This window comes from Gopherus flavomarginatus, chromosome 5 (genome assembly GCF_025201925.1).
Source record: "Gopherus flavomarginatus isolate rGopFla2 chromosome 5, rGopFla2.mat.asm, whole genome shotgun sequence".
In the NCBI taxonomy this organism is placed as follows: Eukaryota; Metazoa; Chordata; order Testudines; family Testudinidae; genus Gopherus; species Gopherus flavomarginatus.
In genome coordinates, this window is record NC_066621.1 from 57,191,585 (window position 1) to 57,214,732 (window position 23,148).

A 23,148-nucleotide genomic window follows, 5' to 3' on the forward strand; every position below is an offset into this window, starting at 1 on the left:
GCAAAGTAAACAGTTTTTTCTCTGAGTGATTATCTATATGTATTGTACTCTTAGTGATTCCATATGGCTTCTCTATTCCTGCCTGAGCCCTAAAAACTCCACCAGCTGTGAAAAAGGCTGGGGAGTACAAAGAAGAACTCTCTTTACGTTCACCTGAGGGTGATGAAGAAAAAGAATAATTCTCTCTTCATAGGAGACATTATAACAGAAGTCCTGAGGTGGTCTGTTCCTGAATCCCTCAGCAGTAGAGTAGAAGAAATGCCTTGTACCGACTTGTTAGTGGACCCAGTATTGACAGCAATATGACGACTGATTGTGCTAGTGTGGGACTCTGGGAAATCTGACACCATTAAATTCCCTGGTGCCTTAAAGTTGGGTGCTGACATGGTCAGTACAAAAGACACCAATTCAGAGAGCTTTGTGGTACCAACAAAGTCAGTGTGCCAAGACGAACTGCACTAAATATGATGCTGAGATGCTTACAGGCAATACTGCAGACTCCGTATGGATAACATTACCAAAGGGTGCAAACCTATCTGCTTTAGGTTCTCAGCTGAAGGACCTGTAAGGGACTGGGGCGTAGACAGTCTTGCTTAGTGGTCGCAGATGAGCTGAAGTCTGCCCACCAGGGATGGAAATCACCAGGCCAGAGTTAGAGGAATCGCAAGGTCAGATTCCATAAACAAGAGTCATGGTCAGAGTCAGGCTGGTGTCAGAGACTGGATATCAGAGGTAGTACCAGGTTAGAATCGAGAGGCAGGAATCAGGGTCGAAGTCAGGCAGGAGTCAGAGACCAGAGATCAGGACATGAGGTAGAGTCCAGTTTAGTAACAGACCAAGGTCTGCGTGGTTTCCCAGACACTTCCTGGGACAACTCCTGGGGTTAAGTAGGGGCACTTGGCCAATCAGAGGGCTGCAGGGTACTGTCATTCTGGGTATTATGCATGATACTTCCTATGGTGCCTATTCTCCACAGTGCTCCCTGACTGTGCTTCTGCAGGGTGTTCGGGGGGCATTGAGAGATACTGGCCACCACAGACTCTGCAGACCCAGGTTCTAGGTCCCAGGTCCTTACGGAACTATATTTATGCCTTGAACTACCCTTAGCAGAGACCAGATAAGGAGATTTCTCTCTCCTTTTCTTCGAAGGGTTCCTGAGAAGATGACCACTCCTTATGTTCCCTTAAGGAGTGATAGTGAATCCTACCCTTGCCTGATGATTATTTTGGAGAAGAGCCTTTGCTGAAAGAGTACAAGTGGTAGACACCTGAGGCATAGTAGCTGCTGGTGCAATTTTGGAGGAGGAAGAGAGTGTTCCTTTCTCACTTTTTGTGTTCATTTTGAAAATGAGCAACAAATAGAGGATTTGCTTTTAATATACCCTATCCTACACAAAACAAACATTTTTAGTATGGCCATCATTTAGAGGAATGACAATGTCACATGAAGGACGGTATTCAAAATCAGGGGGGTTTTGATCAGTCATGAAGATTGAAGTCTGTATGCCAGGTAACCAAAAGCAATATAAAAAATTACCCAACTGAAACCTAATCCAAATTCTAACCTAATATAAAATTTAGCTATATACAAATTTACACTATGAAAAGCAGAGTAGGGACGCTGCTAATTGTTCCAGCTCTCAGCGTAGGGCAGTTGGAAGGAACTGAGAGGTGGCTGGCCCTGCTCAATCCTTTTATGCACTCAGGCAGAGGGCTGTGTGTGAGGGAAGCTATGGCAAAGATGTGGGCCAATGGGCACTGTTGGCTGAAACGGTCTGATCTCTGGTTCAGAGGGTGCCTATGTAACACCGACAGACCTCGGTTGCTGGCGGGCGGGACCTGGGACTTCTGGAGCTTAGTGCATGAGCCTCTACCGCATGAGCTAAAAGCCAACTGGCTGTTAGCTAAGGCTGTAGAGCAGATTCATTTTACCTCTCTAAGTAATCTCAGTGCCACTATATGGGACAGAACACCACACCCAGAAGGTGTGTGGGTTACATCTGCACACCAAGAGTGGAATACATATAGACAATCACTCAAAGAAGAATTCAAAATTTATAACATCCTAAAATCCCTATCCAAAGTTTACAGTATGATCTGTTCCAAGAATCTAGCTCCTGGATACAAACTGAGTCATACTATGTTCAGGCTGCAGGATGAAGACATGGGGGAGTGTCTGAAAAGTCTGAAGCTGAGGTAAATACAGCCTTGAGATAACTTTATGGAGCTTCTGGAGGAAGAGAGGCTACTCTAGCTTGCCAGGATCCCAAATTCCCTACTGCTACAGTGTACTTGGGAGACTCTCTTTTTGCTTAAACTGACTTGAAGGATGTCTACATTTTCTAAGATGGAAGATCCCACTGTAGAAATATCTATCAACACCCACAAGAAGTTGTCCCATTCTCTTTCCATGGGGGAATCAGCTATGCTCGATCTGACATATGCGTGGCCTAGTATATATGCCATATATATACCTATATGCCATAAAGTATTAGGATACTTGCATGTGAACTGTGGCTACCACTAAACGCTAATATGCTCCTGATCCCAAAAGTGAGACTATGAAATTTGATGTGCTTTCATTGTCTGTCCTATTAAATGGCAAATACTGCAATAGCGTTTTCTTGATCTGTTCAAGACTTAAACAACTGAGGCTGGGAGACATCAAGTTTCTTAATATAAGAGGCAATGACATCAGCAAAAAGACATGGTGTATTGTCTCTCTGTGCTGGCAAAGAAAAACTATGCCCCGGCATTTGGACTGACACAGACAACAGAAAACAGAATTTGTTACTTAATCAAAATTGGCATAGAGTACAATCACTTCATATATAAATCAAAACATAATGTATTGTTTATAGTTCAAAAGCAAACTAAGTAGTATAACATGTTTTTTTCATCTCCACGAAACACAGTTAAAAATAAGGAGATATTTGATTGTTATTAAGGCAATAATTTTTTGGATGCATTCACCTTCCAAAAACCAAACATTTAGAACATAAACTACTTTCTAAAACAAAATGTTCTTCTCCAATTTCTTGTTGGACAAAGTAAGTACTCGAACAATCTGATCCCACCTCCTTAACAGATCTATAGGACATCTGTTAAGGTAATAAAGTAAAATTTAGGAGGTACAAATAAATATAATTAACTAATTTAAAAGTTTCTTGCTTTTTCCCTTCTTCCATTTTTTCATCTCTTTTTTCTTTCACAATACTATTTTTCCTTTTATTATTCCTGTCTCCTATTTGTTTTATTACTGTCTCTCTCTCTCTCTCTCTCATCTCTTTCCTTTTATTGTGCATTTCAGTTTCTTTAAAAAGCAGCATCTCCTTTCCTTAGTTTCTCATATTCATCTCCATTCTCAGATGTCAAGGCATCTTTGTTCTCTCTCATGTTATGTTCTCCTTTTAGCATCTCCCCAGTTTGTACATCAAATTCACTGATCAGTTTATGTTTGAAAGACGATCTATGCAACACAAAAGGCTAGACTAGGCTATTTTGTTTTGAAATAATGGCAAAGAGCACCATTGTCATTAGAAAGTTTCAAAAAATTGGAATATCCATAATCATAGGCTTGACAAGTCCCAAAGGCCAACCCTATATGTAACAGGTTGTTTGCTTAGTTGCATTTATTTATTTTATTGTTTACAAATTTGTTACTTGAAAATGATTTTATACACACCCACACACACCACTTTGGGATGTCTCAGGTTAAAAGGTGTTATAAAGGTAATCCCAAAGCAGTTTCCTTGCCACCTATTAAGTGAAAAGAATGGTCTTACGAAATGTGTGCCTTCACAAAAAGTAGCAGATTTATAGAGTAAAATCTATGTTCGTTATTTTTCTTATGCATCAGAAATCTGGAATTTTAATTTTAGCTTTCCAGTAAAATATTTCCTACCTGAGGTGCATTTGTAGCAACTAGAAAAGCATTTGTACGACCTGGATGATCATAATCATGCATGGCAGCTGCTACATACAGAGCCATCAACTCCAGGGCAGGAATGTTTGATGCCATGCATCCATAGTTGTCATCAACAATAGAGCAGCTCTTTGAAGAAATATAACTGACTCGACCAGGGGCAATATCACTCTCTGCATCTAGGAAAAATGAAAGCATCAAAATACAATGTTATTCAGGAATAACTTTTTCATTAGTATTTTCAAAATTATATTAATATTCATTATACAACACATTCTATATTAAGATTCACAACCATCCTTGTGTTTTTTGGAGTAAATGTTGTTGTTTAAAAATATTTTATAGTTAAAATTAATTGGTTATTAATGTGTAAATATTTGGATGCATTGCGGTCAATCAGTTATTGTGTGTTTCTACATAAACAAGTAATTCAGAAGAGATTTTGATGTTGCTAGCGTGTAGTAAAGTGATATAATCATCATAATATAGCTTCTCAAGAAGGGAAGATTCAGCATTTCCAACTTTTGCAAGGATGCAAAAATTCTGGCTGTCACAAGATGTTGGGGGGGGAGATTCCTCAACATAATGCTCTGTAGCTTACAAGCAGCTGTGCTAAACTGGAAGCCTAGAATCCCCAAATCTTCTAGACTGGTGCTCATATTTCTGTGTTCTTCACTACCCTTATTATGAGCCAAGGTCTCATACTGCAATGGTGGGAAGTAACTATCATTTACCTATTTCACAAGTAAGGTAAATCAGAGCTTGCACAAGATCACTTCAGCCAGAGCTTGGAACAGAATCTAGTTCTCTAATATTAAAGAACCAAGGCTGATCTACTTTGCCACACAATCTTTCGAAATCAAATTAGATACTTCTGTAACCAACATGAACAAAAAGACGGTTACTCACCTTTGTAACTGTTGTTCTTCGAGATGTGTTGCTCATATCCATTCCAAGTAGGTGTGCGCGCGCCGCGTGCACGTCCATCAGAAGATTTTTACCCTAGCAACACTTGGTGGGTCGGCTGGGCGCCCCCTGGCGTGGTGCCGCTACGGCACCGAATATATACCCCTGCCGACCCGTCCGCTCCTCAGTTCCTTCTTGCCGGCTACTCCGACAGTGGGGAAGGAGGGCGGGTTTTGGAATGGATATGAGCAACACATCTCGAAGAACAACAGTTACAAAGGTGAGTAACAGTCTTTTCTTCTTCGAGTGCTTGCTCATATCCATTCCAAGTAGGTGAATCGCAAGCCTTACCTAGGTGGTGGGGTCGGAGTGAGATACTGCAGCGTGTAGAACCGCAGAGCCGAAGGCTGCGTCCTCTCTGGATTGTTGCACCAGGGCATAGTGGGAAGTGAAGGTATGTACTGAAGACCACGCAGCTGCTCGACATATCTCCTGGATGGGAACTCGAGCTAGGAAGGTGGCCGAAGAGGCCTGAGCCCTGGTGGAATGGGCGGTAATATGCCCCGGAGAGGCATGAGCTAGGTCATAGCAAGTACGGATGCACGCCGTTACCTATGATGTAATTCTCTGAGAAGAGACGGGTAGGCCTTTCATCCGGTCTGCCACTGCCACAAAAAGTTGGGGCGTTTTGCGGAAGGGTCTCGTCCGGTCAATGTAGAAGGCGAGCGCCCTACGGACGTCGAGGGAATGCAATTGCTGTTCTCTACGAGATATATGCAGTTTGGGAAAGAAGATCGGGAGGAATATGTCCTGGTTGAGATGGAAGGCCGAGACTACTTTAGGGAGGAACACCGGATGCGGACATAATTGCACTGTGTCTTTGTGGAACACCGTGTATGGTGGGTCCACCATCAGAGCCCGAAGCTCAGAGACTGTCCTAGCCGATGTGATGGCTACAAGGAAGGCTGTTTTCCACGATAAATACAGGCGCGAGCAGGTCACTAGTGGCTCGAATGGAGGAGTCATAAGTCTTGTCAGGACCAAGTTGAGGTCCCAGGAAGGGGCGGGGCATCGCACTAGGGGGTATAGACGCTCCAAACCTTTGAGGAACCTCGAGACCATAGAGTGGGAGAAGGCAGAGTAAGTACCTTCTCCGGGATGGAAAAGTAGAGATAGCCGCCAAGTGCACTCGCAATGATGAGATAGTGAGGCCTTGTTGTTTAAGGTACCAGAGGTAGTCCAATATAGTGGGAATGGGAACCTTCGTGGGTGATGTATTTTGTGCTTGACACCAGCAAGAAAAACGCTTCCACTTGGCCAAGTACGTAGATCGGGTGGAAGGTTTTCTGCTGCCCGGGAGTACTTCTTGCACTGGGGCAGAGCAACATAACTCCGACTGAGTTAACCATGCAGAAGCCACGCTGTGAGATGGAGGGATTGCAGGTCCGGGTGGTGAAGCCTGCCGTGGTCCTGCATTATAAGATCCTGATGCGGGGGCAGAGGGATCGGTTTGGCTATCGAGTGGTCCAGCAACGTGGTGTACCAGTGCTGTTGGGGCCACGCAGGGGCGATCAGGATCAGGCGAGCCCTGTCCCTGTGGAGCTTTAAAAGAAGCTTGTGCTCCCGTGGGAAGGGTGGAAAGGCGTACTGCAGCTGGTCCTTCCATGAGATTAGGAAGGCATCCGATATCGAGCCCGGGTCTAGACCTTGGAAGGAGCAGAACTTCTGGCACTTCCTGTTGTCGCGGGAAGCGAAGAGGTCTATATGGGGAAAGCCCCACTTCTGGAAGATGGAATATAGGACATCCGGGCGAAGCGACCACTCGTGAGACTGAAAGGATCTGCTGAGATGGTCTGCCAGGGTGTTCCAAACTCCCAGAAGGAACGATGCTACAAGGTCTATCGAGTAGGCTATGCAAAATTCCCACAATTGGATCGCCTCCTGACAAAGGGGGGAGGATCGAGTCCCGCCCTGCTTGTTGACGTAGTGCATGGCCGTTGTGTTGTCGGTAAGCACCGAAACACAATGACCTTGCAGGTGTTGTAGGAATGTCTGGCACGCCAGGCGGACTGCTCTCAGCTCCCGGACGTTTATGTGCAACGCTAGCTCTTGAGGTGACCAGAGGCCTTGCGTGCGACAATGGTCTAGATGAGCCCCCCAGCTGAGAGATGACGCGTCCGTCGTTAGGGACACCGAGGGCTGCCTCAGATGGAACAGCAGTCCCGCACAAACCAGAGAGGGTGTTAGCCACCAGTTGAGGGAGTCTAAGATGCTCTGAGGAATGGTGACCACCATATCTATGGTATCTCTGGCTGGACGGTACACTGAGGCGAGCCAGGTTTCAAGGGGACACATGTGTAGTTTTGCGTGCTTGGTTACAAAGGTACATGCGGCCATGTGACCAAGGAGGCTCAGACAGGTGCGAGCCGAGGTCGTCGGAAAGGTTTGGAGGCTTTTTATAACGGAGACTAGTGCCTGAAACCGGGGCGTTGGCAGGCAGGCTCTTGCGAGTTTGGAGTCCAGAATGGCCCCAATGAATTCTATTCTTTGAGAGGGTACGAGAGTGGACTTCTCTCGATTGATCATCAGGCCCAGTCTCTCGAAGAGGTCTGTGATGATGGCTACATGCCGGGTGACCTGCGCCTCAGAGGTCCCTCGAATAAGCCAGTCGTCTAGGTAAGGAAACACATGTATTCGCCGACGACGGAGGAAGGCGGCCGCTACCGCCAGGCACTTTGTAAAGACACGAGGGGCCGTGGAGAGGCCAAACAGAAGGACCGCAAACTGGAAATGTTGTCGGTGCACCATAAACCGTAGGTACCATCTGTGCGGGGGGTAAATAGCGATATGGAAATATGCATCCTTCATGTTGAGAGCAGCGTACCAGTCTCCGGGATCCAAGGAAGGGATAATGGTCCCCAGGGATACCATGCGGAACTTCAACTTCTTCAGAAACATGTTGAGTCCTCGCAGGTCCAGGATGGGTCAAAGACCTCCCTTTGCTTTGGGGATTAGGAAATATTGGGAGTAAAATCCACTGCCCCTTAATTCCTCCAGTACCTCCTCTATAGCTCCGATTGAGAGGAGCGTGCGAACCTCCTGCCAGAGGAATTGCTCGTGAGAGGGGTCCCTGAAGAGGGGCGGGGGAGGTGAAAGGGAGGGGGCGAAATAAATTGGAGGTGGTATCCAAATTCCACCATGCGTAGGACCCAGCGATCTGAGGTTAACTGGGACCACGCAGGGAGGAAGGAGGAAAGGCGGTTGGAAAACTGAAGAGGATCCTGGGAAAGGACTGGTGCTCTGCTCTTGGGTGCACCTTCAAAAGTTCACTTTCGGGCCCAGCACTGGTTTGGCGGGACCGGTATTGTGTCCACCTTGGGACCCAGATTGTCGCCTGCGGTTCCCGTGACTGTGCCTCCTGCCAAAGTCTTGACGTGGTCTGGGTGGGGGGTAAGGGCACTGGGGTTGGCTACGGAAGGACCTGCTCTGGGTCTGTGGGGTGTGCATCCCGAGGGAACGCATGATCACCTGATTGTCTTTAAGACTCTGTAGACTGGGGTCTGTCTTCTGGGAGAAAAGGCCCTGACCTTCAAACGGCAGGTCCTGGATGGTGTGTTGCAGTTCAGGAGGTAGACCTGACACTTGCAGCCACGAGATCCTCCTCATAGTAATTCCTGAGGCCACGGTTCTGGCCGCCAAATCCGCAGCGTCGAGGGAAGCCTGCACGGACGTTCGCGCCACCTTCTTTCCTTCCTTGAGAAGGGCTTGGAATTCCTGGCGAGAGTCTGGTGGGACCAGCTCAGTGAACTTACCCACCGACTGCCAGGTGTTATAGTTATATCTGCTGAGCAGGGCCTGTTGGTTCGCCACCCTGAGTTGGAGGCCCCCTGCAGAGTAGACTTTATGTCCCAATAGGTCCATCCGCCTAGCCTCCCGTGATTTTGGGGCGAAGGCTTGCTGGCCATGGTGTTCTCGCTCATTGACGGATTGAACCACCAGGGAGCATGGAGGAGGATGGGTATATAGGTATTCATACCCTTTGGAGGATACCATATACTTTCTTTCCACTCCTCTGGCCCTAGGAGGGACAGACGCCGGGGATTGCCAGATTGTGTCCGCTTTGGCTTGGATAGAGCGTATAAACGGCAAAGCTACGCGGGTTGGGGCATCCACCAACAGTATGTCTACCACCGGGTCCTCAACCTCAGGGACCTCCTCCACCTGGAGATTGATTCGCCGCAAAAGATCCTGGTGAGCTCGGAGGTCGATAGGGGGTGGGCCCGAGGAGGATGTACCGGCCACTGCCTTGTCGGGTGAAGAGGACGACGACAGACTCGGTACCAGTGGTTCCTGGAGGGACTCTTGGTCCGGAGGTACGTCAGGGTCCGGGAGGGCCTGAAGGTCCGGTACCTGAGGGGAGTGATCTGCACCCGCTGGAGGGGGGCAGCTAACAGTGGTCTCTGGTGCGTGATGTTCCGACGCGGCGGAACATGATGGTACTGTGGGCTCGCCTTGGGCCTGGTGATATGCCAAAGGCGTCCAAAAGGACCACTGATGAAGATCTTGGTCTGGATCCTGAGCCTCATGGAGACCCTGGTTGTGCGCCTCTGAATCAGGATAGGCAGCACTATCCGCGTGCGATGACTCAGACGCGTGCCTTGATGGCCATGGCAGAGTGGAGGCTGTTTGAGGGTAAGCCCTGTCTCTAGGGTACCGTATGTCGTGCCACACTGGGGAGCAGTACTGGGATCCGTATCAGTACCAAGAGCGTGATCGGGACCTGCGACCGGCGCTGTGCTGGGAGGTTGACCGGGATCTGGACGCTCTGTGATGATCGCTCTGTGATGATCGCACTGGATCGCTCCGGTGCGAACGGTGCTGGGAGCTGGACCAGTGCCTGGAATATCGGTCCGGAGAGCAGGACCTCGAGTGGTGCCGCGAGTGCGACCGGTACCGGGCAGGAGATCAGTACCGGGACTGCGAGCGGCGCCTGGATCTGGAGCGATGGCAAGATCGAGAGCACTGACGGGATCTCGATCTTGAGTGCTGTCTGCCTGAGGTGCCAATGGAAGGTGTTCTTACCATGGCCGGCTTGCCTGTTGATTGAATAACCCGCACCGGCGGTATCGGGGGTTGAGGCAGAGCAGGCTCCGTTAAGGCAATAAGTTCCCTCACCATAGCAAATGTCTCTGGCGTAGTGGGAACAAAAAGCTCTACCGAGGCATGTGCCGGGGAGCTGTCACACACTGGACTCATCGGCTCTTGCACTGCCGGAATCAACGGTGTGGAGGTTGTTGGCGCCACGGCAGTTGGTGGTGCCAGGCAGCTCGACTTAGATTGTTGCTCAGACTGTGGTGCAGATAGTGAGGCCGCAGGAGCTTTAAGCTTCTTGGCACATGGGGAGAGGGAGTGGTGCCGGGCCGGTTTCTGTGCCGGTGATGGTTGGTGCTGAGCTGTCTTCGCGGTGCCGGCGCTCTCCAGTGCTGATTAGGCACTTCTCCCCGGCGCGGACTGTCCGGCAGGCGGTGCCGAAGGTGGAGGAGTGAGGGCTGCCTCCATTAGGAGCTGCTTAAGGCAAAAGTCCTGGTCCTTTTTCATCCGCAGCTTGAACGATTTGCAGATCCAGCACTTATCTGCAAGGTGGGATTCCCCCAAGCACTTGAGGCAAGAGTCGTGGGGGTCTCCCGTGGGCATCGGCAGGCAGCAGGCAGAGCATAGTTTGAAACCTGGTGAGCCAGGCATGGACCTGGGCACCGGGAGAGGGAAAGGGCTAATCCTCGACCCTCTGAACGATATACACTAACTACGTTTACAAAAATATATTAACTAGAACTACACAAAATAAACTACATACACAGTAAGTATTAGAACGAGCGAAAAGCTAGGGAGGTGGAGATCAGCTAAGCTGCGCTCCACTGTTCCAACGACCGACATGGGCGGTAAGAAGGAACTGAGGAGCGGACGGGTCGGCAGGGGTATATATTCGGTGCCATAGCGGCGCCACACCAGGGGGCGCCCAGCCGACCCACCGAGTATTGCTAGGGTAAAAATCTTCCTACTAAAGTGCACACGGCATGCACACCCCTACTTGGAATGGATATGAGCAAGCACTTGAAGAAGAACCATGGCTCTGAGCAGCAAGAATACTCTGAGACAGTAGTAAACCAACAGAACTGACACCAAGTGTGCAACCTCTATCCCAAATATTTGTGAGACCCAATGGCAATGTGTTTGTTGCATCAACCTGTATGAGCTGATCCACATAAAGGACAGAAGCATGCTTTGCCTCTCACCAGTTATACCACCTCTCCTATAGCTGATGGTCTGTGCGGGGGATCTGAGGCTTGTGGGTTTAAATCCTTCTAATGACCCAGGAGGAGGTGAAAAAAAGATACATATATGTATAAAAGTTAGTGTAAAGGGCACTGGAGTAATTATAGAGAATTACAATTGTTTTATTGTACAGTAGAATTATATTGCAAAGGATATTTACAAGTGAATTTGGATGTTGCATTTTTAGTGTTTATATTTTGGTTAATGGGAGCCCCCTCTTAAGAAAAGGGTGCAGCAGACAGGTTTTTTTGAGACTAAGCCCACATCCAGACTAACTCGCTGTATCGGCGGGTTAAAATCGATTGCTCGGGGATCGATATATCGCGTCTAGTCTGGATGCGATGTATCGATCCCCGAGCGCGCTTACATCGATTCCGGAACTCCATCAACCCGAACGGAGTTCTGGAATCGACACGGAGAGCCGCGGATATCGATCCCGCGCCGTCTGGACGGGTGAGTAACTCGATCTTAGAAATTCGACTTCAGCTACGTTATTCACGTAGCTGAAGTTGCGTATCTAAGATCGATTTTCCTCCCCTAGTCTGGACGTGCGCTAAGAGCAACATGTGGGAGATTTTGCCCACATGCTGAGTGGAAGACTTTGCCTGTGTAAATTCAAACAAACAAGTTAGAACAATAAATACATCTTTCCAGAAAGCAAGCTTCATTCTCAAGTGGTGTAATGTTAGTGATTATGAAGAATGGATGCCTTGGGGCACTGTTAATGAGGTACAGATCCTTTCAACTGTAGATCACCAATCTGAATCTTGTTCAGCTCAGCAGGGATTAAAAGTTGTTCCCATTAAACGGATATTTGAAAGCCTCCCATATATTAGAGGAGTTGAGCCAGTCCCAGTTTCAGCTCCCACATCACTAATTTACCATCAGGCTTTACACTAGATTGTAAGATCTTGGGGGCAGGAATGTTCTCTTAACTTTGTGTTTGTTTAGTCCTACAGAGAAGACATACAACTATATTGTAGTTTTAAAAAACATTCTTTATAAATAGACTGAGTGAAATATACTGATATGAAAGAAAACAATGTTTTTTCTCATTATCTCAGATTAGAAAAGCTCATAAAAATGGTAAGTAAGATGCAGAATCCAAGTATCAGATATGACTGCTATATACTTTAAAAGTATGGGAATCAGTATTCACTGTTGTTAAAGGTGTAGAAAGAGCTAGAAGGGTGAACAGACGCTAGAATTCACAGCTACTAAAAAAAGCCTATCAGATTTACACAATTTAGACTATATACTAGAAGTGACTGAAAATTTTCCAAACTATGTTTCATTAGAAAATACTGATTCATAGAACAAAATGATTTGCTAAATCTAGTATAGATTCAATGAAGTTTTTGTCAAACACCACTATCCCACCTAGCTCCAGGGACAGAGAAGGGTGTTCGGACTCCCTGCCTCTAAAGCTCCAGGGAACATCACTTTTTCTTTGGCTCCCAGAGGGTGGGTGGCTAGTGGGAAGACAGAACAGCCAGGCCCTCTGCCTCTTTGGCAGTGGGTCTGGAAGGCTCTTCTCAATGTCAGTGAAATCAATAAGAACATTCCCTTAGGGTGGCCAGAAGCCAAAAAAAATCCATTTAGGCTCCCCAAAATGGAATTTTTCTTTTAAAATTCATTTCTGCAAACATTTTCTCTGCTTTAACATTTTGCAAAACCTCAAAAATTTTCACAGGAAGGGCTCCCCCATTTTGATCAGCTCTACTATACACCCCCTAGAACAGAGGTGGGCAAACTATGGCCCGCAGGTCACATCTGGCCCACGGGACCCTCCTGCCCTGCCCCCGAGCTCCTGGCCCAGGAGGCTGGCTCCACCCCCTCCCCCCCAGCCTCAACTCGCTGCGCCACTGGTGCAATGTTCTGAGCGGTGAGCTCTTGCAGAGCCGCGGCCTGTCCTGGTGCTCTGGGTGGCGTGGCTGTAGCGCCGTCAGACATCGGTGCTCCAGGCAGCATGGTAAAGGGGCAGGGAGCTGGGGGGGAGAGGTTGGATAGAGGGCAGGGGAGTTTGGGGTAGATGTCAGGGGGTGGGGCAGTCAGAGGACAGGGAACAGGGGGTTGAATGGGGGCAGAGGTCCCAGGGGAGCTGTCAGGAATGGGGGGGGGTAAATGAGGCGGTGGGGGGCAGTCAGGGGCAGACGTTCTAGGGGCAGTCAAGGACAGGGAGGGTTGGATGTGGCAGGGATCCCGGGGGGGGCATCAGAAGGTGAGAAGCAGAGGGGGTTGGAAAGGGGTGGGGGTCAGGCCACGCCTAGCTGTTTGGGGAGGCACAGCCTCCCCTAACCCACCCCCCATACAATTTCAGAAACCCAATGTGGCTCTCAGGTCAAAAAGTTTGCCCACCCCTGCCCTAGAAAGCTAAAATGGATAGTTCATTATCTATAATCTTTTAAGAATGTATTAATATTATTATTTAGCTATTTTTTCAAGAACCTAAATGAAACTCATGAGACCTTGTGAGTACAACTCTGCTTTTGAATTTAGTATACATATTTAGCTGCATATCGATCATATATACACTATATATATATATACACACACACACACACACACACACACACACTATATATATATATACACACACACACACACGGTATGTATGCATAGGAGTATATGAAAACAATTATTTTAATCAGAATGCAGTAGTCTCTGTACAATACTTTCAGACATACAGATTGATATTCTGTGCTTCTACAAACTTGCTAAAATGGCATTATTTTATTTTCCAACTAGCAACATTTAGCATACTGACATCAAATCACTGCTGCTGTTAATATTTTGATTACTGTATTATCCATTGTGCATTGCCATTGGTCAGATGTAAGTTCCAAATGTACTTGCAAATGTAAGTTCCAAATCTACTCTACCAATGGCTGAAACTTCACAACACTGGAAAACCCCCAGGCCATAGTCAGGAGATGGGATAGCTAGCAGCAAGGAGAATAAGATCCAGCAGTTAAAGGGAAAAACCAATGGCCAAGACACAATCCAGAAGACATAACAAATCCAACATTTATAACAGCTACCAAAATAAGGACAGGAAAGCTGGTAGTGCCAGAAGACAATATAGTACTGTAAAAAAATACCACAGAACAGGCAGTGCCATTATATCATCTGACTAAGAGCAACTTTGTCTGGACAGAGTAATACCCTAAAGTAGGAGTTCTCAAACTGGGAGTTGGGACCCCTCAGGGGGTCATGAGGTTATTACATGGGGGGTTGCGAGTTGTCAGCTTCTACTCCAAACCCCACTTTGCCTCCAGCATTTATAATAGTATTAAATATATTAAAAAGTGTTCTTAATTTATAAAGGCAGGGGTTCGTACTCAGAGGCTTGTTATGTGAAAGGGGTCACCAGTACAAAAGTTTGAGCACCACTGCCCTAAAGCGTTTGAATCACTGAAGGATGGACATCTAAATCACGTTGTGCTTAAATTCTCAGATCCATTCCCTGCATTTGTAGTAACCTGTGACGCCTCCGAGATTGTGGTCAGATTTGCACTTTAACAAACTGATGAGCTTGGTAGGCCCAGACCAGTGATTTTTGGAGGTTGCAAATTAAACAAGAGGAAAACGTAGTATTCCACTACAGAACTGGAGTTTTGGGTTACTGTGTCAGAACTGGAGTGTCAAGGCCTATCATCCCTATTTATGAGGTATGCAATTCATGGTGTACACAGACCACAGTGCCCTATAGTGACTCCTTACAAAGAACAACTCAATGTTTGTGGAGAAGGATTTACAATCTGTCAGAATACACATTCACAGTTCACCATAAACCTGGAAAGCAAAATGTGGTTACGTATGCTCTCAGCTGGGTGAGAACAGTGAAAATAGACTCAACCTGATCTTGTGAGGACATCTTGCAAGAACAGCCTAAGGACCCTGAGTTATGTTCAGTGCACCAATAAATCTACCAAAGTAGACAGACTGGAGAAGCTCAGTGCAGTTCAGGAATGATTATCCATTGATTTGGCTACCAATATGCTGGTGTATGAAGATAACAGGATTGTTTTGTCAGCAAGTTTTCAGAGAACAGTACTGGAGTGCCTTCATGACAACAAAGCAATAGGCCACCTGGTATATGAAGAGCCATTGAGCTGAGTATCCAACAGATTTTTTTTAGCTAGGCATGGCTGCAGATGTTAAGGATGCGGTACTTACATGTCTTATCTGGAAAGGAAGGAAAGCATCAGAAAGGAGATGCATTCTTTTAGTAGAAATGTTCGAACCTAGTAAGCCCTGGGAGTTCAGACAGATTGACTTCAAGGCCCACTATGAGAAACACCAGTTGAAAATCAGTATGTGCTGGTAGTGTAAGAAACCTTCGCAAAGTATGGAGTGGCACAGCCACTGAAGGATAAAAGGACTCAGACAGTTACAACTGTAATATGATTAAACATGTAATGTCACAGTTTGGCCTAACCAAGTGGCATCAGCAGGGATCAAAATAAGTAATTTCAATCCTAGTTATTACACAGGGTTTGGAAACAACTCCAGATAACCAAGGTGAGGACCAGTGTCACCACCCTGCAAATAATGTGGGAGTGGAGAGAGTAAACTGCACCATTGGTTTCATGCTTAGCATCTTAATCAGTGAAGACCAATGAGACTGGGATACAAACATACTTTTTGTCATTTTTGCATATACCACCAGCTGGCATTAAACTGTCCACTATTCTCCTTGTGAGATTATTTTTGGACTCTGCAAACCCATCCTTTCCTGTGACTTGAAGAACTAGCACGGCTTCCTGCACCTACACATGGTGGAGTCTTGTATCAGTGATCTGAGGACAGCATTCCAGAAGGTGGAAGAATAGATGTGCCTGGCATGCTTGCTTTTGGATCAAGATGCCAGAAAAAAGGAAAATTACATGCCCATCCAGGAAGAAGAGAAGGTATGGCTATCCAACTGGAAAAACATCCCAAACTTACCCTTTTTGGAGGGAATTTTACATGGTAATTACAAAACTAAACAACCTATCCTTGCTCATTTGTAGTGCATTGAGAACTGGTGCACAGATTCATTAAAAGAAAGTGGAGGGCAAACACAGTGTTCAACACCCATCCCAGAGGAGGATTTGGTGGTACCCTAGCAGTTTCTTGTGGCTAGTAACGGAAGACATGTTATGGAGAAAGACTATCCAGAGTGTCCTCAGGCCCTCAACACACTGCAGTCTTCAACAGAAAAATATGTCCACAACGGATAGGCCAAATTTAGATGCATTCATTGATAAACAATATCCAACTACAAGTGGTGTCTCCGTGACTGAATAGAAGACTTGAGCAGGCAGACCACCTGGATTCCTTTGGTGTTACCATTTTAAATTCTTCTTCAACTAGATGGGGAAAGTTATAGTACAGGCAGATTAGTGCAGACAGCACATCCCCTAGTAGATGGTTCTCTATCTTTATCTTGGGGAAGGGTCGAGTAGAAGTTCTGTCCTGCCTGTGTGTGCTGGAATTGGTACTTGCAGTGTTTCACTAAATGCCTGTGACCCTAAAAGCAAGTATTGCAGCACTATTTCCACTGTACAGCCATGACTGTAACATTAACAACCACTTATAAAGTTCAGTTCAGTCATTTTAGTTAGATTGAATTTCTTGCTCTTTTATTACATGTGGAATGCTATCTCTTGAAGTAGAAACTTGGAAGTGTGGCACTCAAACAGAGAGTGAGGCTTGTCAAACAAGGGTGGGAAAAGCATTTTACTAAGACAACCTTCTGCTGAAACATATGCTCTTCAGACCCACAGGATTATGCAAGACTTGGAGAACCACTGTTTCATGATCAGTTATCAGAAATGTTGCACCATCCAACTGCAACAACTCATTTGTCTGGGACCTCTGTTTTGACAAAGAACTGTTTTTGGTCTGTTGCTCAAAAAAAGATTCCAGAAGATGCAGAATTTAATTGAGAACTTCCTGAGCACCCAAGTCTTATCCCAATGGTGATTCAAATTAGTACACGATAAAAGCCACTTTCACGCACAGAAAATGACAACATAACCCAGGTGGCAAGGTGGCCACAGCATAAAGGCCTAAAATAATGAAGTAAGAGATTGTGATCTGCTACTTCTGGAATGTCAGGATCTGTCAAGGTCACATGTATCCAAGGTAAAAACAAGGAGGCTCACTTGGCTAAGCAGATGCATGAGAACTAAAAATAAAATGATTTTCATTAAGTTACCAAAGATTTGGTTAATAAAACTGGGCTGGAAACTGTTTTCCTGTCTCTAGAATATTTTTGAGGGTTCAAAAACTTTCTGTGCTTAATTGGGACAAAAAGTTAAAATCTTGAACATTTTAAATGTTAAAAAGGGAAAAGCTTTTCAGTTTGGATCAATTGAAACATTTTGTTTCAATAATTTACAAATGTTTTGTTTTCTTGGTAGCTTAACTTTTTATATGAAAAGTCATTTCAAATTTGAAAACCAGATTTTTTTTGTTTTGACATTTTGACAATTATGAAAAAAATTCAAGTTGGGAGATTTGTTGAAGCTGACACTGATTCACAAACAGTTTTCAGTTTACATGAATTAGATTTTTCAATGACAAATTATTCAAAAATTCCTGACCAGCTCTAGTGGTTACCCCCTTCCGAGAACATCCTCATTAACTGATTCAAGAAAAAAGTTATCAAAGTTTTGCTCCTGGCACTAGCACACTAGTGCTTGGAGAGCAGATACGCTGATAGCCCTCTGACTGATCTTCTGGCTTATGCCCTTCCTCTTTAAATCTGATGGCCATGGTAGCCATGAAGATAAGAGAGTATCAAGCAACAGTAATACTGATCATCTTATATTGATCTACATACCTACGGTTCCACAGACTTCTTCAGATGTTCATTTGCCAGACTTCTGGGATGTTATTTACCAGGGAACCTTTAATCATCCAGAATTCAATGATGGTAGTACCAGCCCAGCGTAGACCCTATGTATGTATTCTGCTTACTAGCCCACGCTGAAGTCCATGCTGTGCTGTGTTTTCAATGCTTTGTTACCTGTACCAGCTGGATTCAAGATGGCTCTGGTAGGCTAGCCCATGTACAGCTTTTTCTATGTAGGCATACCCACTAACTTAACACCTCAAAACCTGTTTCGTTGTGAGGGGGAGTTTGCCAGCATGGTGAACAAGTGCAGGTCTGGACCAAACTCCACAGATCCCAAGGATCCACAAGGAGGCTATTTCCCCCACTGGCATTGAGTCACCCAGCATGGGTCTCCTGCATCCCTCTTTCCCCACACCCCACCCTACTCCCTTGCTGCCATGGGCAGTCCTGGGACTTTTTTCCCTCTTAAAACATGAATCACCACAGGTCGGGGGGAGGGGATATTACTTTTCCTCCCTAAACTCAACAAGCGCAAAAAGAGAACAATATGCAATTTCCACATTCTCCCCTCCCCCAGCCTGTCCACTCTTCCCTAGCCTCCCCAAACGCATGGAGAGGCCTCTGTGGGAAGTGAGAGATACTGCAGAGGAGGATTCCATCCCCCTCTTTCAGCCAGAAGAGGGAAATCTGTAGGATATGGAACTCTCCACACCATTTTTTCCTGTCTTAAGTTGCTATCTTTTCACATAGGATGCTATAACGTGTGTCTTTTCAACATCTCATAATAAAAGGTGGATCTTACTGCTTTAATATCTTTATTACACATCTGACCATTAATAGAAAAGTCTTGAAGTGTGATTAGTTTATTTTTAATCCTTTCAAATAATAATAATAATACTTTTCAAATTTGGGGTGCTCAAGGGCAGTAAAACAATAATTTTATCCTTTTTACTTTGGGGGAGGGAAGATATTTTTGCCATTTTCTATCTTTCTCCAGAAAGTCCTGGCTACAATTCCATGACATAGGAGCCAGATGTTTGCCAGGAAGTAGGGGTTGGCAGTTTCAAAGGGAGTTAGATTAGATCATCACAAGGCCCCTTCTGGCCTTCATGTTTCTGGATGAAATTCTGGTCCTGTTGAAGTCAATGGCAAAACACCTACTGACTTCAAACAGGCCAGGATACTACTCTGTACATCTAGGTCTGATTAATCTGTGAACAAAAGTATTGCCAAGCTTAAAATGAACAAAGGTATTGCCAATAATAGGCCTCTGCTTTGCAAAGGTAAAAAGGGCAAGCTTTGCAGAAGTAAGCTAAGACTTGTAGTCAAAATGGCTGCAACCAGATAACACAGTATGCTGACTCCTATAGAGCGAGATAAGTTGTGCCCCTGGGCACAGCTTGTCTAACCCACATTTAAAACAATTGGCTACAAGGAAATAAGTAAGCATAAATTATATGGCAAAGCGACACAAGGAGATAAGTAATCATAAATTATACAGCCAAAGCGACAACGCTAACCACATTAAAGATTTGGCTGACTCTAATTGGTTGGTCTGTTTTAAGACACAGCCAACAGATCAGATAAAAAGTATGAAGGCACGGGACTGTGTGTGTGTTTCGGTTATAAAGGAAACCTGACCCACATCCTGTGAGCCGAAGGGACATGCACTTCTCAACTGTCTGTACCTGGCCCATGCAGAAAATGGCTGACTGAAGGGTAACATATTTTCAGACGAATGCAGGGTACGTTTATGGAGCAAAGAAGTCTAGCTGCATGCAGTATAAGTTTATGGAGTAAAGAAGTCTGGTTGCTCGAGCTGAACTGATCTCAAGTTTGTATCGATACTATAGTGTTAAGAATAGTAGTAAGTAGCTGCTGAATAATGACTTTACATGTACTTGTGCCTGTCTTCAGTATAACTTGCCATTTATATTAATCCTTATTCAGTGCTAGTCTTTATTCTTGCTTTTCTTATTTTGTCTGTGTTGCCTTTATAGTCGAAAGTCATTAAAAACCTTTTTTGAGGAATAATCAGTAGTTTTAGTTTTTCTTATACGGGTACTACTCAACCTCATTACATTTGTGTTGGGTGGTGGGAAGCAGCAATCACCCAGGGCCCAGTTAGAGTCCTGACGCATGCCTCCTTCTTCCTTTATCTCCGCACTAGGTATGAGCGCAACTATAAAAATCTGTGGGCAATATCCTTTTCTCAAGTTCCACAAAAGCAACTTTATATTTCAGCAGTTTGTAAAACACACATATTTGATACCTTACAAACACAGTCTATGGATTTAGATACTTAGAAGCAAAGTTGCACTATATTTAAATATTAGATCTCTCTATACGTTTATTCCATTCAATATACATTACATACAAAAAAAATCACCAGTTTCCCATTCTATAGACATTTACACTGGTTGGCTTATGCAGACAGTATTGCAATGGCACATTCAAGAAGTTTTTCAAAGATCTGCTGGATTTGATAAATATTCAGTGTTTGAATGTGATCACACAATCCTAAGAGAATATAATAGTATTTTTATTAATCTGACTTTTTCACACACTTGTTTATAACTTGGATACTATAAACCTATGATTACAGATGCATTTTACTCCACTGTACTTGCAGGATGGATGGTCCAAAGGTTAGGGCCCTTGCTTAGGAAATGGGAAACCTAGGTTCAATTCTCTGTTCTGCCTATGTGATTCTAGGTAAGTCACTTAGCATCTCTAATGGGAACAGTGCTTCTCTACCTTATAGAGATGTTGTAAGGGAAAAATACATTAAAAGATTGTAAAGACCCTTGAGATCTCTTATGAAGAACCAGCCATTATTATTTTCATTATGATGATGTAGGACTTCTCCAGGAGTGTTGCCACTGAGGTTTTTTTCCTTAAACAAGTACAATAAAAAATTGGCTTCAAAATGTAACACATAGTACAAAGGATTATTTGGACTTGCCAAAGATATTTAGAAAAACAAAGGTACTTCAAAGTCTGGATTTACCATCCCTGATTCTTCCCTTTAAGAATGCTATTTTTGTTGTTCTATGAAACTGCTTAGCATAACAACAACAAATCTTATTCAACTGAGCTTCATTGAAAAGATAAATATCTGTATATACGAAGTAAAACAAGTCCCTCAGTTGTTCAGGACAATCTCATTTTTACATTGGACCCATTAAGCAGAGCTACATTTATGTTAAATAGTTTAATCTTAGGTATTTTTAGTTTGAGATGTTTAATTTACTAATTAAATAAAGAAATATTAGCCTAATGTATTTCAGTTACTAGAAACACGCTGACTGCAGCAGAGGATATAGGTCTCATTCAAAAAGAGAAACTTATCTCAGTGAAACAGTATTCTTGGCTCACGAGCCAAGCATATCAGCACCTATTCAAATCAATTAATTATCGTACAGTCAGGTACATACTGCTTGCAGATGGCATATATTGCTACTGTCTTATCTTTCAACTTTAAAATATTTAAGAACTATGATTTTTTTTTTCAGATTACTGTTCAATTTATCCATGGTAATTATTCTAGTTTGATTAAAATATTCTGAAAAATTTACTGAAGATAGAAAAATAAAAAAATAATATTGATACATACCCATGTCACTTTCCATTATATGATCACTGTGAATTTGCTGAAACCCAGGAATGGGCCGTGTTGTGAGATACCATACTGCATGAAGAACATCTGTGGCATGTACACGATTGTGATCTAAAAATCAACAAAGTATTCAGAAACTACAAGTTCTTTCTACTGTTTTCTCTAAGTATTATGGGAGGAGCTGAACTCCCATATTTAGGTTGCCTAATAGTTTCCATTATAAAAGATTCTTGTGACTTTTTTTTTTTTGTTGAGAAACTAACATCTCCATTGTTTGTAGCAGGCCTTTGAAATTTGGTAAGCACAAAGCTCTACAGAAATTCCTTTTGCTTCTTCCATTAACTTCCATTCAGATCTGGCTGAGCTATAAACTGTCAAATTGTCATTTCTCTTCTCTTACTTGCATTACTGAGGACAATTTTGGCAGCATGTCAAAATAATAATTGAACATGAATATTCTAAGGATCCAGGCCCACATAAAGGAAAATAAGAGACCATGCTTGACGTTTACAATTTTTATATTTTTTAAAACTACCCTTTGAATTTAAAAATAAATTAATCCATGAACATCACAATATTAAATAAAACTCATCAGAACAATGATTTATATTTAAACAACTTTAAAGCTATGGACAAATATTACCAAAAGCAGGAAATATAAAAAGGTTGAAAAATAGAAACAGTGGAATTGTCATACCAACAGTAGACTAATGGTCCACTTAGCCAAGTACTCTGTCTGATACACACAAATGCAAGAAGCTCCAAAATGGGAAATTATTAAATGGCTAACTCACAGGGAAAGTTTCTTTCTAATCTTTTTAGATAGAGTTGGCTTATGCCCTGAAGCTTGAGTGTTTATATCTCTTCCAAACTTTTTCTAAGTCTACCAAATATAATAGTTAATGTTCTCACAATCTCTATCTCCTTGATTTGCATCCTTCTAAGTTCTTGGTCTAAATGTTGTTATTATTGTTATTACTATTATTATTATTATACTACTGCCCTTAAGAGTCCTAGTCATGGACCAAGACTCCATTGTGTAATCTTGTGGCAATGAGTTCCACAGGCTAATTGTGCTTATTATAAACTTTTATCCATTTCAAACTTGTTGCCTTTGTCCTTATTTTGTTTAGCACTTACCTAACTGCTTTTGGTTTCTATTTTATTTTCTGTAAAGGATCAAAGATGTTATAGAACATGTAATAAACTATTTTGAAACCAGTAAGAATTCCAGCCTCTGATTTATTTTGACACTGTCAAAATAAAAATCTAGTCAGTTGTAAAAACAAACAAAAAAACAGAACAAAAACCAACTGTCTCCCCAAACCAGTTACCTACTTGCCTTAACTGTAGATGTGTGTACCTCGTGTACAATGGTTGGAGATTTTTCCCTCAACAGTACCCACCACTCAGCATGATTGTCCTCTGATGTCTCACGTCACTGCACATAGGTAATAAAGGGCCATGTTGGCCTCAACCCTCTTTAGTTCCTTCCTACCAGAAAGACTCCAATAGAGAG

The 23,148-nt window shown here is 44.0% G+C and overlaps 1 protein-coding gene across 2 annotated transcripts in view; it reads right to left on the reverse strand.

Moving 5' to 3' along the window:
* The window catches only part of PDE3B (phosphodiesterase 3B), a 269,596-nt gene that overhangs the window by 17,349 nt on the left and 229,099 nt on the right, over window positions 1–23,148 (reverse strand). Inside the window, exons 11-12 of one of the 2 annotated variants that reach the window (XM_050954506.1) lie at window positions 21,627–21,740; window positions 3,904–4,103 (exon numbers count right to left, since the gene is read on the reverse strand). In XM_050954506.1, coding sequence (XP_050810463.1) covers window positions 3,904–4,103; window positions 21,627–21,740 — 314 coding nt within the window. The remainder of the gene's footprint in view (window positions 1–3,903; window positions 4,104–21,626; window positions 21,741–23,148) is intronic. The other variant, XM_050954507.1, reaches the window with a different exon arrangement.